The sequence below is a fragment of the Lathamus discolor genome, chromosome 4 (assembly GCF_037157495.1).
Source record: "Lathamus discolor isolate bLatDis1 chromosome 4, bLatDis1.hap1, whole genome shotgun sequence".
Taxonomy (NCBI): Eukaryota; Metazoa; Chordata; class Aves; order Psittaciformes; family Psittacidae; genus Lathamus; species Lathamus discolor.
In genome coordinates, this window is record NC_088887.1 from 106,618,462 (window position 1) to 106,635,995 (window position 17,534).

Sequence of the window (17,534 nt, forward strand, 5' to 3'; positions counted from 1 at the left end):
GAAAAAGTATTGCTTGGGGTTTTTTGGGGGGTTTCTTTGCTGTTGTTTCAAATGTGTGGATGTGCCATATGAGGAGCTCAGTTCGTCTAGAGAACATCGCTGTACTTCCTGTTTCCAGGATTCCTTGTTTACTATAGCATCAGGGAAAGACACATTCTGTGATGTCAGAGCAGCTCAGGAAACACCAGAGGTCACCAAGGGCTTCACAACAGGTCTCTTTCCCTTCCACTACTGAATTTGTATAACATGCTACCTTATCACAATTACCGTGACAAGTCATTGCATCACCTGTATAATTAGCTCAAATAAATTTCAATTTGCCAACATTATCAGCCATATTGCTTTACTACTCTTGCAGAAGAGTTAAGACAGTTTCACAAAAACTGAAAAACTAAAGTTTTAGAAGTCCATGCTCTTGATGCTAAGTATCTGAAAAATTCATTCCCATAGGGGGCTTTTGTATTCAAGAAACAAACATGGTGCTTAAGAACTGGTCTGTATGACTAAAGGCCGATCTATACCTACTATTTTAAAGAGAATTACCATTTTCTATTATGATGTATCATGTGGCGGTGTAGTAGCTCAGGACACTTCCTAACATAAGGTAGGCCATCTCACTATAGAATGAACTTTTGGGGTTTTTTTTGTTTAGGGTTTTTTTTTTTTTTCCCTTTTAATGCACAATACAGAATACAATTCACTATGGACTTCACTTTTAATCAGATAAGTCTAACACAGTATTTAAGAAAAACAGATTTGGGTTATAAATTCATAGCCATGCATGAGAAACACTTATACTGTTTTAAAATACACGTTCTTGTGAGACCTCACTTGGAGTGTTGTGTGCAGTTCTGGTGTCCTCAACATAAAAAGGACATGGAACTGTTGGAACAAGTCCAGAGGAGGGCCACAAGGATGGTCAGGGCACCTCCTGTATGAAGACAGGCTGAGAAAGTTGGGGCTGGTCAGCCTGGAGAAGAGAAGGCTGTGTGAAGACCTCACAGCAGCCTTCCAGTATCTGAAGGGGGCCTATAGAGATGCTGGGGAGGGACCCATCATTAGGAACTGTAGTGATAAGACAAGGGGTAATGGGTTAAAATTTAAACAGGGGAAGTTTCGATTGGATACAAGGAGGAAATTCTTTACTGTAAGGGTGGTGAGGCACTGGAATGGGCTGCCCACGGAAGCCGCAAATACTTCATCCCTGGCAGTGTTCAAGGCCAGGTTGGACAGAACCTTGGGTGACACGGCTTAGTGTAAGGAGTCCCTGCCTGGGGCAGGGGGGTTGTAACTAGATGATCTTAAGGTCCTTTCCAATCCTAACTATTCTATGATTCTATGTTGTAAACTACCTTCCTTTTTTTAAGCAGACACTTTTTGGACAAAGATCTCAAAACATTACACCCTGAAATAGTGTATTCCCACATCTTAAATCATACATTTGGAAAAGTGGACATTTAAATAGACACAAAAGCTTCAACACTTCCACAGCATTGCAAGTGCTCAGCAACTGAGATATAATTTTGCTTTCTCATCTTCAAACACAGAAAAACATGTCCTCAAACAGATGTGCCTCCATTATAATTCAACCTTATTACTTAGCACTCACCATCAGCCAAAATATAGTTTGTGTAACCTATATTAACACCTGCGAAAATCTCTAAGCAGCCTGTATTTCAAAATACTAAAGAGCAATGCTATTTGTGGATTACATACCTAATTAAGTGGACAAAATAACATCAATCTGAAATCTCAGCATGACACTACCCATTTTTACATAGTTTCAAACTTCTTCAGCCATTTTCTGTGCATTTGTAATTAAAATTTCCAATTTTTAACAGTCCAAGTTTTGTTTTAATGGTAATTTAGAAAATGTTCACACTATAAGATAAAGATTCATAATGATCACCTCAAGATAAAAGTTGGGTTCTCATGTACATAGCGCTTTATATACCCCCATAATCTTATCTGCAGCCTGGTTTTATACCTTTCCCCATTCAGACTCCACAGTTTCTGTTTAATCTCTCCTATTTCTTCTCCAATTATATTTCCCGTAGCTGGAACATCCTCCTATTGTTATTTCTACCACATAAGCACATCCATGCTTTTCTGAAGTCCCACATCACCATGGGAAGAGACATAATTGCATTACATAATACAAAATCTTATGCTGTACATAGTTTAAATCAATTATGCAGCTGAGATCCTGGCACAATAAAGGAACGTGGAATTGTACCCTTCAAAAGCCATATGCTCTGTAGCCAGTAAAAGACTACTGTCACTAGTCTTGGAAAACTAGGGGACCTTGAGCTTCCTTTTGCCACACTTTCAACACAGCTTTGGAGAGCATAGGTACTAAGAAGACAATTGCTCTTGGACAGAAGTTCCACATCTCATACTACTGGCTCTTCAGCCTCCATAAACACTTTTTCTGCTCTAAGTGAAGTCAACCAAAGACAAACCTTGCTGCAACACTGAACAGCTGAGAAAACAACGGAGGACAGGAGTACAAATGTGGCTTTTCCAGCCCTTTAACGTCCCCCTGAAATCCGAAAGACCAATTTTCCAATTCTCTCTTCTCCAAGCAACTGTTTGTTTAATTACAGCTTATACTCCATTAGATACACACAGTAAATTCAACCTGTCAACCTTCTCTCCCTTAAGAAAAGTAGTGCTTCACAGGCACCAACCAATCCTCTGCAATCTTACCTGGTCTTCCTAGACATATTTCCTCTATGCTTCCTCTTTTCTCCACCGTCGGCTGTGCTGCTTCCCCAGCAGCAAGAGGGCCAAGATATATGTAAGCCCAAATGCCCCCACACAATGTAGCACCAGTCTACCTGCATCCCACTGCCTGTGACTCCCAACTTCAGTAACATCAATGTCCAAACATCAGCAATGCAAACCTAGTATTTGTATGAAGGTCTCTCATACAAGCTTCATGTTGGCCCTTACATGGCAAAAATTTAGCAAACTGGAAGAAACCATTAAGATGTCACAAGTTTAGTCTGCTGTCATTTACTTATTCCACTCACCTAGAAAACATGAAAAATAACATAACCCACATAGAAAGACTAAAATAATGATCTCTAAGGAATCACAAGCATTACACACGTGAAAAACAGTATTAGCAGCAGCGCTGCAGTTTCCACTACTATTATAATTTCCATTTAAATCCCATTTTAAGGGACATGGACCAGATTCCTCCTAGACTCAAATTATCCTCCATTATCACCCTAAGGATAACCTGTTACTTCTATATACAGAGTGGCTCAAACCCAGCTGCACTTCTCCCCTCTTAGGCAGATGAAGAAAATTCAGGAATAAAGTAACAATACAGTTTAACAAACAAGTTAAGAAATGTAAGCTATGCTAACATCAAAATTAAAAATATGTATTTTCTGATCATGGTGGTTACATCTTTAAATTCTGTACTGAGGGAATTTATTTGTATTAAGTGTCAATCATTTTAACAAAGATCACTGATTTTTCCAATAGAAACCTTTGTCATACGAAAATTAAGAGGTTACATTTGTTTGGGTTTAATCATTAAATATGACTACTTTTGCTTCTCCTCTACAGATTATAACATAATTAAGCAAAGTACATAGCACAGCAATAGGTGAATAGAAAACATCTGAGTGTCTCTCCTGGAGGGCCACTATGCCTTCGCTGTGAAAGAAATATTTGTTCTGATCTCAACCTGTATTTGGAGTAACTGCTTCTAACATTTTCCAAAATCTAAAATAAAGCATCCAAACTACTGAAAAAGTGACTAGTAAAAAATAATTTTACCTGTAAATTGTTTTCTGTGACTCTGTTCCACCAAACCATATTGATGGGTACTCCTGTTTTACACCTGTCAGCCAGACAGCCGATAGGGTTCTTTGATTTTCTTGCTTTTGATCCCACCGGAACTATCCTCTCATCCAGCATCCCCAGTCGATACTTCCTGGGCTACGAAAAAGAAGGAGAGAAACCAGGCCACTCCTAACAACCCTCATCTAAAGCTACACTAAACCAGGTATTACACTGTGATACGATTTCTGGATTGGTGGAATAGGAAACAATTTGCAAGTAAAATTTATCTGAGACTGTTTCCTTTCAATCCTGACTATTTGGTTATAATAAACAAGACTACAAAGAAAAAAAAACTTCAGGGACTACTGATTATCCATAAGCAAAACTGTCCATCACAAGTCAGCCACTGAAATGAGTATAAATTAGACAATTCTGTAAAAATTAGGAATCATTTAAAAAAAAACCCTCTATATTTCTCCAATAGATACCTTCAATCACATCATAAAAATGAGCATTGCCCTTGAGATTTCTATCAACAAGATATTAACATTGGCTTTTGTATGCTTCTTTTCAAATTCAAATTTGTCAAGACTCATCTCCTGAAGACTTGCTTTTAAAAATCGGGTAGAACCAAGCGGCCAATTGCAGCAGAACTCAATGAATAAAAAAGGCCCAAACATTTCTGCTCAAGTTAATACTCAAAACACTAATTTCAGCCACCACCTTAAGTGAAAACAGACAAGAATTACCATGATAAATGCATTGGAAAATTGAGAAAATAAAATGTGCTTGAGGAAGCGAACTTGCCAGAGGTACTTGTACCTCAATAGCAGTAACATTTCTATTACATTGGCAGTGATCTCTACAAATTAAACTATTTATAAACTATGAACACTGTAAAAGCATACTGTGGGGAAAAAAAAAATGTTAAGACTTTCAAACAGGTAAAATGTGGAAGTTCTCCAGATTTCTCTGTGCTTTCAAATATATATATACCTACCTAAATAGTAAATACCACCAAAAGAAATATTTCAGCATCTACACTTATTTAGACCAGGACCTTTTATACTAATTATAGCAACGACTGGATCAAATTGCAGGGGTTGGTCTGTTTGTCTTTTGCTGTGGTTTTTCTGGGGGGTTTATTAATGTGAAAATGCAACTATCATCACCTGGATGTAGACTACTTTAAGTAATCAAAGCTTAACTTACCTTTATTCCAATATCTACTTCATCTGGCACCTTAGAAATCTTAGCAACATGTACCTTGACATGCATTTTAAAAATTGTCTCTCAGGACACATGGTGAGAATATAATTGGGAAATTCCTCACTCACACAAACAATTTGTAAAACGCAGGAGAAAACTACCATGAAATGGTTGCAAAAACAAAAGCTAAACAGATTCCCTCCTCTACTTCATAAAACATTTAGGCTGAAAGCTTTGGAAAGAATTAAAAGTGAACAGAATCACTAGTACTTCATTTGCCTAAAACCCAAGCAAGCAAACAAAAAAGCAAGACCCCAAGGATACCAACATTGACTATGAGCTACAAAGGCAATAAACTCCATGAAGATCAAGTTAACCAACTTTAATTACAATAAGCAAAACAATTTTGGCATACCATTTAGAAATTTGGTAAACTGTGTGATGAGTAGCACAAAGTCCTCCAGTAGTTTGAATGCAAGCCTGATCATGGTAAATCTAAGTACTGATGATTTACTGGGAGAATCACAACTATTGGGCGAATTACCATCTTTATAATTCAGAAGGACTACTAATATCAAACTGTAAGGTCTGAGAAGCCAGGCAGACAAATATGGACTTTAGGACAGGGTTTGAATGCAGTATGTGTTCTCCTTAACCTGGCTATTAGGAGCGATAACATAATGAAGATGAACAGTTTCTCTGGCAGCCTCCTCATCTCTCTGCCTGTTCTCTCAGTGCAGGGGCAGAGTCTGCCTCAGACTACCAGACTACAGCCAGTGTCCAAACACATTCCTATTCATAAAGGCTTCTTTCAATCTTCCATAATAAAAGGTGATCTATAAATATTTTCCAAAGGAGGACCAAAACAAAAGAGGAACTGAGCCAATATGGAGGGAAGCTATTTTGGTTACAATGGGATTCAGATTCCAGGTAACAGAATGAAACTGTATTTTAGGTTTTACGAAGGACCATAATGGGGAGGCTGCCAAGGGCGATCAATGGTCAATTCTATGCCATAAAGCAACACAGAGACAATTTATGTACCAGTAGTTCTTGACCTACTGGTATAAAAAAATTAAACTAATACACGGGTAAGACTAAATTAATATTTTACTTTCATTATCTATTATAAAACATCATCAGTGCATTATTAGTCCAGGATTTCACTGTTCAAATGAGCATTAGAAGGTGGAATATACAATATTAACATCTGGAAACAAGTTTTAGTCTATTTAAATCAAAATAATTCTAAATTACACTTGTTCTCAATGTCCAATGTCATCTGATTCAGAAATCCAATCAAGTTTACAGGAGACCAGAAAACACAGAAATGAGTGCCTGCCAAGAGGAGAGATTCAATAGAAAGGAAAGATCAAATAGACTGAGCAGTCTGAATAAGCTCATCGACTCTCAAAAGCTCTCAAAAGGCAGCAAATAAAGCAACAGAGATAGAATAGTACATCCTGAAACAAGGAAGAACTTATCAAACACTGAACATTTCTAAACTAATGTATCTACCTAAAACACAGAGGCACGATAATCTGGACAAATAAACCCAAACTTCTTGGTATGGGGACAAGTCTCTTGGATGACTTCAAAAACGAGTGCATTTCTCCCTTCCCTAAAGTCTTTCTATGACGTTAAAATACCCTGTTCAGCCATACAGATGAAGGGATACTCCAATATACTGAACTTTTTTTTATTATTATTTTTAGGGAGAAGGGAAGAAGGTGGCTAAAGCATTTAAACACTTCATAATCTTTCAGCAGGTATTTCTCAAACTCAGTTTCAAATCCCAATACAGTTACAAGTTCCAAATGACTTGTGAAAGGTCAAAGACATCGTTATTATTTTTTAAGTGGAAAAATAAGATGAAGCTACAATAATTAACATGAAATCTAAGAGAAAAAAAGAAAAAAAACCTACAAACCCTAATTATTACAAAGCATTACTAGAGGAGGTCAGTTCCTCCAGGGCAAAGAAGTATGAGACAGCAGTAATTACAGGCTGCAAATGTTTACATGAGGCAGGGAACAGCTAACTACCTTTAATTGCAAGCAACAGCTTGGCTCCCCAGGGTGAGAAGGGTAAGCATTTTCAACCATAGCTAATAATTATAACCCTTGCCCTGTAGAAACAAGCCTCTGCCAGCAGTTAATGATAACAAGCTATTGGTTGGCACGATTAGAGGGAAGGTGTTATATTAGGAAACTTAAGCCCCCAAGTCTGAGAAACATTACACTTGAACAAAAGAAACCCACTCTAAAACCAGAAAGATCCTTTCCAAGTAGCATCTTCACATCAGAACACTACTACAGATGAGTAACTTAATTAGCCCACGCCAGAAAATATTCCTCAAGTCAGCTTAATTATTTGCTTCCCATTCATTCAACAAGAAGTTTGGGAACATGTTTAGCAACTCTCTTTCTCCCTACTAGTTGCTCTAACAGCATCTTTGCCCCGAGTTCCTCCTGGTTTGTGGACAGTGGGCAATGTTACCCTTCCTCCTTTTAGTTCAGGGTTGCACTGGTGCAAGATGTTACAAGGCTATCCTACAGGAATAAATCTAAGCAACAAAAGGTTTATCTGAGCTATGGTAATGCTGTCTATGCGCATATACTACTGAAGCGAACAGAAGTGATCTTAAGCCTTCCCCATCTAAGGCTAAATTAAGCAGCACTACCTTAAATTACCATAGCCAAAAGGTATCACAGTAGTGTTAGCTAGAGTTTATCTGTTGTACAGTGAGTTTACTGTATCTGCATGTACAAACAGATAAAAATAAATATTACATTGTCAGACATAGGTAAAAGAGGACTAAAGACTGATGCAACTTTTACTCTGGTTTTACCTGAGCATACGAGTTCTCAAAAATGGTATATTTTCTAGCTGCTTTAAATAATTGTACAGCATCTTCAACATTGTTTGCACACTCTAAAAGACTACATACACCTTGGTACAGAAAGAATCGAATAAAGCTTGTAAATACAAGCAAAAAGCATCTTGCATATTAAAGTTACATTTGTAGTTAACTGCCCCATCTTGTAACCTGGACCTGACAAAATCTGTGTGTCTAACTAAAAAGTTATGCTTTAAAAATGGGGACTGAGGGCAGCCTTTACAGTTTTTAGATGTCTGTAGGTCATAACATATCCTGCTTAGCTACAAAGCCAAAGCAAGGAAAGATCTTTTTAAGTACAATCCTAAGGTAATTGCTGTGCTATGCAGTCATCTTATTTCGCTCTTTTTCCTTCACATACACAACAGGATTAGGCAACAAAAACATGATGACTCCTCATCAACATTCAAGTGTTATATGTTGCTGACAGGAAGTGCTTTAATAATTTAATTTCTTACATAACACAATCATCACTAATCCATACATAAAAATAAAGTCAACATTTTCTCATGTCAAACTTAAAAACGAAATATCATACTATGTAGTAATTATTAAAACAGCAAGAGCACACAACAAGGGTCAATTCTAACAACCATTCCAAAGAAAAATGTAAAACAGATTAGATGACATCATACTTAGAACACATTTTAGACCAAGGAAAATGTAATACTACCTGCAAGCATTTTTTTTCTCTAGATGCATAGTCTGTCTTCCTATATTCCTGGAACAACTTTTTCTTGAAACACTTTCAAGCTGCAGTGTTTTATTATTGCAGCAGGGGTGTATAATCCCAGAATGAAAATTTGGGGTTTGAAATATAAATTTGGCCCAGATATATTTGAAAGTCTGTGCAGCCACAATTATGCAGTTTACAATACAGTGACATGACATGGTGCTTGGTAATGACCCCTCAACTACTCAGAACATGATTTACACTTCTGAGATTATATTCAGGAGGCTATGAAACATGAAACAACTGTACTGACATATTTTCATTAAACACAGAAAGACCAAAGAGGGCACACATGGCTTTCCAATGACCACCACTGAACTATACCAGAGGTATCAAAGGGTGCCAAGATAGAGCTAGAGACAGTAAGCTGGAAAGAAATATAGCTTTCCAACAGGTAACAAAATTAGATGGAGGACAGGACACTCAAAATAATCTAGCTATAGTTTAGGCCTTAAGAATTTAATTTCCACAGGACCTGAAGTTAACTCTATTGTTTTAACATGAGATGGGAAACTCTCTTTGTACTCATTAAAAAGCTTGAATTTATGCAGACTAGGCTTAAATGCAGTCTTTTTGTTTCAAAATTATTGTCTCTGTACATTTATTACTGCTAATCAAAGCATGTGAATTAAAGAAGTCTGCTGTCCAATCTCACTTACTTTAAATCTCCTTAGAGAGCACTAACAAGCAGCACCCTTTTCTGCGTGAATTTCAGTCAAAATAATTGATCCTATATATCCCATTCTAATCTAGAATCTTTTGGTTCTGGCTTTACTCACCTAAAACCAATGGATGAGGTCACAAAGAAAAAGAAACCAAACAAACAAAAAAAAAACCAAACCCAAAAACCCACACACACCAAAACAAAAAAAATAAAAATCAAAGAAACAACAAAAAAAGATCTCTTCAGAATACATACAAAAGTGCATTAAGATTTTACTGAAAGTTGTTCACTACAGCGGTTAGTTCACTTCTTGCAGCCTGTGGACCAACAGCGGTTCTCACCTTAATGGCCTTCCTCTAGGTGTGACTGAACAATTAAAAAAATGAAATGGAAATAAACCAATGTTAGGAACTTTTCAGAAGAGTTCAGTTTTTATGAGGATTGAAGGTATGAGAAAAAAAAAAGTAAAATGAAGAAGCTTTTCACTATCTTGTAAGGCTGACAAGTGATAAATAGGGAACCCTTTAGCCTGGATGGGTGGCAACAGTCTCAGAACAAATTTAAACTAAGGTTTCATCATATATTTTCTTTATAGTGCATTAAGCTGTCATCCCCTTGCAACAGATTCCAATCAGTTATGTTGCACGTTTTTATGAACTTTTTACCAGAACCACCACAATGAACGTAAGGAGTTTTCCAGCCTGATCATTTCAGGGTTTAGAGAGAAGCATTTTTCAAGGTAACAGCTAAAGCCAATTTAGGAAAAACACCCACTCTATTTTTAACAAGCATAACACGTATTTGAAGAAAAAATGAAGTAAGCATGACATTATTATTCTCAGAAAAGAGGGTTAGTCTATTACTAAACTCTAGCTTTTGTTCCATGCTTCATAAATCCTATTTTTGCATTGTAGATTAATACTTACCTGAAAATCTCTTATACGAAATTCACTTTAAGGTTGCTTGTCTTACTGCATGTGGAGTTACAACAACCGGACAGTAAATCCAGAAGGTTTTACAGTTGACAGAACCTCCACCAAGGCTCCATCTACAGAAATACTTAGCTCCTTTGATTTCATTTTAAGTATCCTATTAAAATGTCTTTAAATAGTAATCTTAGCTTTCCTGAAATCTAAAATTGAAATGCAGTTTAATAATTTCTAAACAGAGAACCTCAAATGTTCATAAAAATTCAAGGACTGTTCACTTTTTAAACAAAAAAGTAGAATGTCTTTAAATATCAAAGTTATCAAAAGCAACTTAACTAGTCACTGTCCAATTAAAAAGCAAGGATATTCGGAATTACAATCATCAAGTCTTATATTTAATATTTTATTGATATCAAATATCTATCTCCATATGGCTTGCCCATTGTTAAAAGGCCGCCAGGGTAACATGGTCAGCAATATTCAGAGACAATAACGAGTACTAAACTTCCTTACTTAACCCAGCTACATATTACATACTTTCACAAAAACTATTCCCAGTTTTACACAAATACACAGTTTTTACATAGTTGCAAATAACTTCATAGTTGTAAATATTTAAAATATCATAATTCTAATTTGTAAAGGAAAGTGATTACTCTTTATTCACTTACCAGGACTGTATTGTATCTGTCCTCCAAGTCAGTGATAAACGAAGGAAATGCTGGTTTTGCCAGCTAGCTCAGAAAAAAAAAAAAAAAAAAAAACACACACACCAAACAACACCTCAGCCTTGGGCTCTTTACAAGAAAACAAAGTTTTTTTTTCAAATAGCAGATGTCCTAAACACCTACATTTGAGCTCATCACCACGGCTCCCTTTAGAGTCAACGTGTAGAAGCACATGCTTCTAGAACTTCTCTATCTTGTGTCACAGCAGCCATCAAGCACTAGCCTGACAGATCCCAACACTCAAGCTCTCCAGAAATCCCAGTTACTGGGGTGGGAGCAAATCACACATGTTTTTAAATACCAGGTACTCAAGCATCTAGTGCTTTGAGGAAGTCGGCACAACTTGAATACTGTACTCAAAAAATGCTAAAAATATTAAGAAACTACACCCACAACTGGTAGTAAAAGTCAGTTACAAAAGTGTGACTAACTTCTGACAACTTTGGACATCAATTTTTAACCATTTAAAGCAGTCACATCTAGCCTTTTCTAAATACTTCTCTTAATGTGAACCAAATATTCCTTTAAGCTGATCAACTCTCTCTGCTGACTATAGAGGGAGCCTAGATGCCTGGATTTTAGACACCTCAAGTAAAATTAGATGAAAACTTCCTCATTACTAGTATTATTTAACAACCTTTTATACAAACATACATCACAAAAAGGCAATCATAATAAACAATAAGTTGCTAATATGCAAAGCAAAACACAAACTTCTTTCAATTAATGCCAGTTATGTTTGAAGTAATAATTGGAAAAATACCAAATCAATCTGTTTCACAGATAAATCTTCCTCTTGATACTATGTTAGCAGCAGGTGTCTTAATTTGCTGATTTTTTTCTTCTTGGGAAAAAAGGGACCAAGTCAGAGAAGCCTCTACATATGTATTTGAGTTTTGAGTTATTTGAGCTTTACACTCAAACACTAATTGATTTATTTTCATTTTTAACTGTTTAATTAACTTTGAAGTAACTTTTAGAGGCAGTGGTCACCCTGGTAATACTTCTGTACGATAGTTTATTTTCTTTGGTGCACATGGTTTATATACCTAAACACACACATACATGTACATACATCTATATGTGTATATATACAAACATGTTTCTTGCAAACTGTTAAAAAGGAATGTATGCTTATTTTCTTTCTCACTATCCTCAGTAAGTGGATAAACTACACATTCTTTTTTACATCCGACTTCCAGTGCACTGTACTGGCCATAAGGAAAAGGGCAATTCAGAGATCCCATGTAGTTTGGCTACATCATATATTAAGAAATTAACATAATACAACAGCATTTCATTTTAAGTAACATTAGTCTGATGGGTCACAGCTATGGTAATTATCTTTAAGCTCAATCTTAACCTGCAGGAATGATACAGAACTCCCAATTGTCAGCACACAAGTGAAGCTCTATGAAAAGTCACAAGCATGCTGATGTAGCTTGCTTTTAAGACAACACATTATAAACTACAGGAAAGTTCAGGGTTATGTGTCTAAAATAAAACATGGAAGTCATCAGTAAAAGTAAAATTTGTTAACTGGTTGAGACAAGATACCATCTTTTTGATAAGCCATAGTTCAAAAAAAATGACAAAATTCTGCTGTAACCAAACTTTTGTCCCTTATTCCAGCCACTGTGTTCATAAGTGTATAACTGGAAAACACTGCAAGCTGTGTTGGCATAGGACAAAGGTGTTTTAAGATGATGTTTAGCATCTAGAAAAAGATGCTTTACCCTCAGTAAAAGAAAGATTTCTCAGCAGATATTCGTGGGAATAAACAATCCCAAACCCTAGCTTCCCAATAACATCAGAGTGTCTTTCAAACTAAACACATTTCCAACTGCAAGAATTACCTTCACATCATATATAAACAGGGGAATGATTCTTAATGTATTCAGAACTTGTTGCCATGAAGGCCTGCAGGTGCTTGTGCATCAATACAATAAAAATAATTTGTTTTCAAATTCAACAGGCTATGTCCTGAGTTTCCTATTCAAAGCATTCTTATAAACTTCCGCTTACAAGTGCTTGGAATATTTGGTAATAGCAGCAACAATCTGATCTGGTGTGGCAAAAATGAAGCTGTAAGATCTTATTTACACCAGAAGCAATGTATTAAAATATATCTAGTAACATTAGAAGAATGATCCTTATTTTACCTAGCATTTCAAGTTATTCCAGATGTTCCTCCCTGTCCACTGACATACAAATACACTACTTAAGGAGCTAGTTGCTTGCCTACCTTCCTCCTTTGAGACACGCTGAGGGCAGCAAAGTCATTAAACAAGGATGAATTTGGTGAAGTTAGTGGATCTGTAAAAAGAATGTAAAAGAACATGCTGGACATCTCTAATATTAAAAAGGCATTTTACATTTTTAACTTATTTCTGTATGAAAAAAATTCTTTTGACAAAACAACCACCCTGCTAGAAAAAAAAAAAAAAGGGTATTTATTAGATTCTGTGCAGCTGCTCAATAGAAATGGTGCTCTTTATCTGCAGTTAGTGTATTCACTGTTGGCACTAATGTCCATCTAATATTTCACAACCTTTATCTCCAGTTACCTAAAATTACTCATCTTCCATATATCACGGCCTTACAAATAATGTGAATTTTACTTGTCCTGTAACTCTTCTGCACAAATTTAAATCAGAATTAAGTGTAGCAGAAGTCTACATTCTGTTGGTAGCATTTTATTGATTTTTTCTTTGTCACTACTTACCCTTTTCAGAGCTGAAGTGCAAAAAAGTGAGTAACAATCACAGATGCAAGTTAAAACTCCAAACTGCATGGGTAGAGCTGTCAAATTAGCAGATGATTGCCATCTGTAAGCACTGGTGTTATTTCTTTAAAAGTAATTCTACAAATGAAGCATAACTTGGCAGGGGAGGAGGCAGGGGACAAAAAAAGGACCTGAGATGCAACAGAATTTAAACTGGTTTCCAAAAGTCATTCTGGTTTCTCTCCTTCACATGCATCACCATCACTATTTGACCTGTCACAGTCAAACTCTGACTGCATTTAAAACTAGAGACTTCCACTGCCTTGAATAGCTGATTATTCAGTGAAACAAAGGAAGCAGAATTAATCACAAAACCTACTGGAAATGGACCAGGAGGAAGAGAAAAAAAAAAAAGAGAAAAAAAAACAACTTTCAAGCAAGTTAATTTCATAGCAGTTACTATCATGCTTAAAAAATTATAACCCTAGAAGGTAGACTAGCCACAGGGTCAGACATGCAAATGGAGTTCTAGAACATCATTTACCCAGCAATTTTCAGAGCAGAAATACGTTTTAAATGTATGTCCTTGCCATAAGGGAGTAGTAGCCTCTTCTTTTTAAAGAACTTCAACAGCCACAGAGGAAAATCTGCAGGGATTCTGAAAAGTTCCTTACAGAAGTTCAATACACCCTCCACAATAATTTAGTGAGTGTGCAGGTCTGCAATATTGAGACATTTTGTCTGGTTCAAAACCATGTTCCCTATAGTAGGGAAAAAAATTGTAAGGGGTAAAGTACTGCTTAAAGGACAAAACAAAAAGCTATTGAAAATCATCATTTATGTGACACATTTCACAAAACCCATACACCCTAAATTTAAGAATAAAAACCTATACACTTATTCCACACACTTACTTGAAAAGCACAATAAAGACATACTATTGCAGAGCAACAAAAATGGCTTACACTATCAGTGTTTCACAACAGATGTCCAAACCAGCAATTCACTTGAAGTGACAAGACCAAAAATTACTTCTTTTAGTTTTTCCCCACTGAGAGAAGGCTAAAAATCTGAGTTTAGTAACACTCAGCTTTGTATTGTAAGTAATCACACAATACATTATTGTTAAAAAATGAAGTTCTCCTGCACCTTGAACCAAATCAGAAAAGAAAAGAAAAAACTCCCTGAAGTCTTAGTTTTGCAAAAGTGAATTTAAATTTCCAAACATAGTTTTATATGTATTACTTTAAAAAGCACTTACCATGGCCTGCATACTGCTTGGCACTGTCATTGAGAAGGCTAGGGGAGCTGCTGCTGTTTGTCATCCTCTGAAAAACAGGAGATGAAAGTGTGTACATGTAAAATACAGCTACAAAAGACTAAGTGATGGCATTTGGGATGTTACTTAGAAAGTTTTAAGAACAGACTATGAAACCTGTGCTCATTCCCCATTTAAATACTCTAAACAGACAATTATTTGTAGTTGACAAGAACATTTATTAAAGCTTTTTGCATGAGAGCAATAAAAACCAAAAATGACTGTATATTAAAACACTATCTTCATGAATTTCTTCTAACTTGGGAGGGTCTACCGAACCTATGGTTCTCTTTCTATATGGTGTCAAAACATCAGACAAGCCAATTACTTATCTTCTTTAAACATTCTTTCACACTGTATTCCAGAAACAACTCCTCCCTTTATTATATACTATCATCACAACACAAAACTTTCCCAACATAAAATACTCAAATTAGTACAACATTCGATACGTTCTTACTAAAAAAAAAAAAAAAACAACAAAAAAAACAGAAACCAAAAAACTTTAGAGACCTTTCAGCAAAACCATGTGATTCTTGCAATCCAGAAGGCCATCTGAAACCCTCTCAACATTTCTCCTAGACTCCATCTGCCTCTCCTGCACTCCTCTAGAGATACGGGTTAGCAACAAACTGGACTAAGTGTGGCAGTGCTGCCCTAAACTACCCCTTTGACAGAGAAATTTAAGAAGGTCCTTTCTTACTCCTGGCTTCTTATTTTCTTTGTCCAGTCTCCCACAGGAAGAAAAAGTGTGAGAAGAAAAGCAAGGCAAGGTCAGGAAGTGTTCTCCATTACTGAGAGAGACAACCAGCAATTTGTTAAAATATTCCTGGGCATGCTTTTGGCCCACATCAATCAGGACTCTCCCAGCCAATTTCCAGGCACTATTCAGCAGTGAAAAGGTTTGAGATCCCTTCAAATAGACAGTTTGCATGCAGCCTCTGCTTTATCGGGTGAGCGTACACCAGGACAAACAGGCCATTTTATGCCAGCTGGCCCTAAACACCAAGTAAAGTTTCCAGGCATGCTTAATTTAGTAGTCTAGACACAGACTAAGGCTCAAAATTTGTCACTGGAATTGCTCTTTATGCTTACATTTTTCCACGACCAACCTCAGCGTTGGTGGCAGAGGGCAAGAACCTTGCTACATGATACTTCAATGACATTCCATCTAATTCTGGATCAAAAGTATCAATATTCTGAAGCAAATTTGGTAAGAACAGAGGAGAATCAAGAGAAGCTAGAGTGTTATCCAGTATGGTAGAAGAATAAGCTTATTGCAATTCAAATTTCTCAATGTTTGCAGTTTTCATGCTACTACTAACTTTACCAGAAGTTGCAGCTTTCAATACCTGTATCTAAAAGAGAAAATAGACTGTATAAAGCAGTTCTTATGCAGAAAGTTTTACGTTGTTACCTTCTCTACAGGCTCAATCCCTCAATGCTTTATTTGCCCAGTTATTACTTCCATTACTTGTGCTTAATTTATACAGCAAGATTTCTGCAACTATTCAGGCTTCTTTGATACAACCCTTCATTCAGTACAAATATGTAGCACTATAGGAAGCAGAACTGTAGCACATGCAGACGTCCTAGGACAATATGTATACTATGTATAGACATGTAAATACTATGTAAACCTTAGCTTTTTCAGGCCTTAGATGAAGAAAGTCATTTCCTATATGCTCCCCTTACTTTGATGCCACAGGTCTCATGTGCCTAAACACACTCAACCCATACAACGTAACCCTCACTAAACACTTAGTGATCAACAATTAATTCTTTACACAAGAGGGATGCCTCTAGTGAAACAAAGTTTACTTATTTCTACAAAACAAAGTAACGCTTTAGGAAACCCGTGCTAAGTTAACAATCTTGCCCAAGTTAAGGTATGCTCATCCTACTGCTCACCATCATCAAAAGAGTAAGAATATATCAAAATAATTAACCTCAGGATTATAGTAGCTCAACTATCCATACATTATATTCTCATTGCTGACCAAGCAATGGAAAGAAGTTACATAGTTTTTCACAAATATTTGACAAGCATCCCCATTATGCATTTTTATCTTGGCATTTGATACATCCACACTGATCCTAAAGTACAGATTGAAGAAAGTGCTTTAGGAAGAAAACTCCTAAAAGGAAGCTTTCAGATTCACACAAAATTTGTCCTGGTGTAGATTAAAATGTCTATTTATTCATGCCTATTTATAACACTCAGATTATCAAAATCATCTTTGTGCAAAAGGTCTGCCAGAACAGGGATAAGTATGATACTGAGATCTGGACTGGCATCAAAGATGGTAAACACATGACTTAAACTTAGAACTTGAAGTTCTAAGTTTACTTAGAACTCTTAAGTTTATACTAGTACTCTACCTCTTCAAGTACAGGAGTTAAAACACTCAGACTTGCAACATGAATAGGTGACTGCAGTGATGAAAATCAGTGCTGATACAATCACTAAAAATACCGTATGTGCAAGACAGATTGCAACAGAACACATTGTTCAGGGTTCTGAAAGC

General features: G+C 36.3%; 1 protein-coding gene across 5 annotated transcripts in view; it reads right to left on the reverse strand.

Moving 5' to 3' along the window:
* The window catches only part of PAN3 (poly(A) specific ribonuclease subunit PAN3), a 99,326-nt gene that overhangs the window by 61,317 nt on the left and 20,475 nt on the right, over positions 1 to 17,534 (reverse strand). For 4 of the 5 annotated variants that reach the window (XM_065678467.1, XM_065678464.1, XM_065678466.1 and 1 more), the window contains 4 exons: positions 14,950 to 15,016; positions 13,209 to 13,279; positions 10,907 to 10,969; positions 3,796 to 3,957 (listed from right to left, as the gene is read on the reverse strand). In XM_065678467.1, coding sequence (XP_065534539.1) covers positions 3,796 to 3,957; positions 10,907 to 10,969; positions 13,209 to 13,279; positions 14,950 to 15,016 — 363 coding nt within the window. The remainder of the gene's footprint in view (positions 1 to 3,795; positions 3,958 to 10,906; positions 10,970 to 13,208; positions 13,280 to 14,949; positions 15,017 to 17,534) is intronic. The other variant, XM_065678468.1, reaches the window with a different exon arrangement.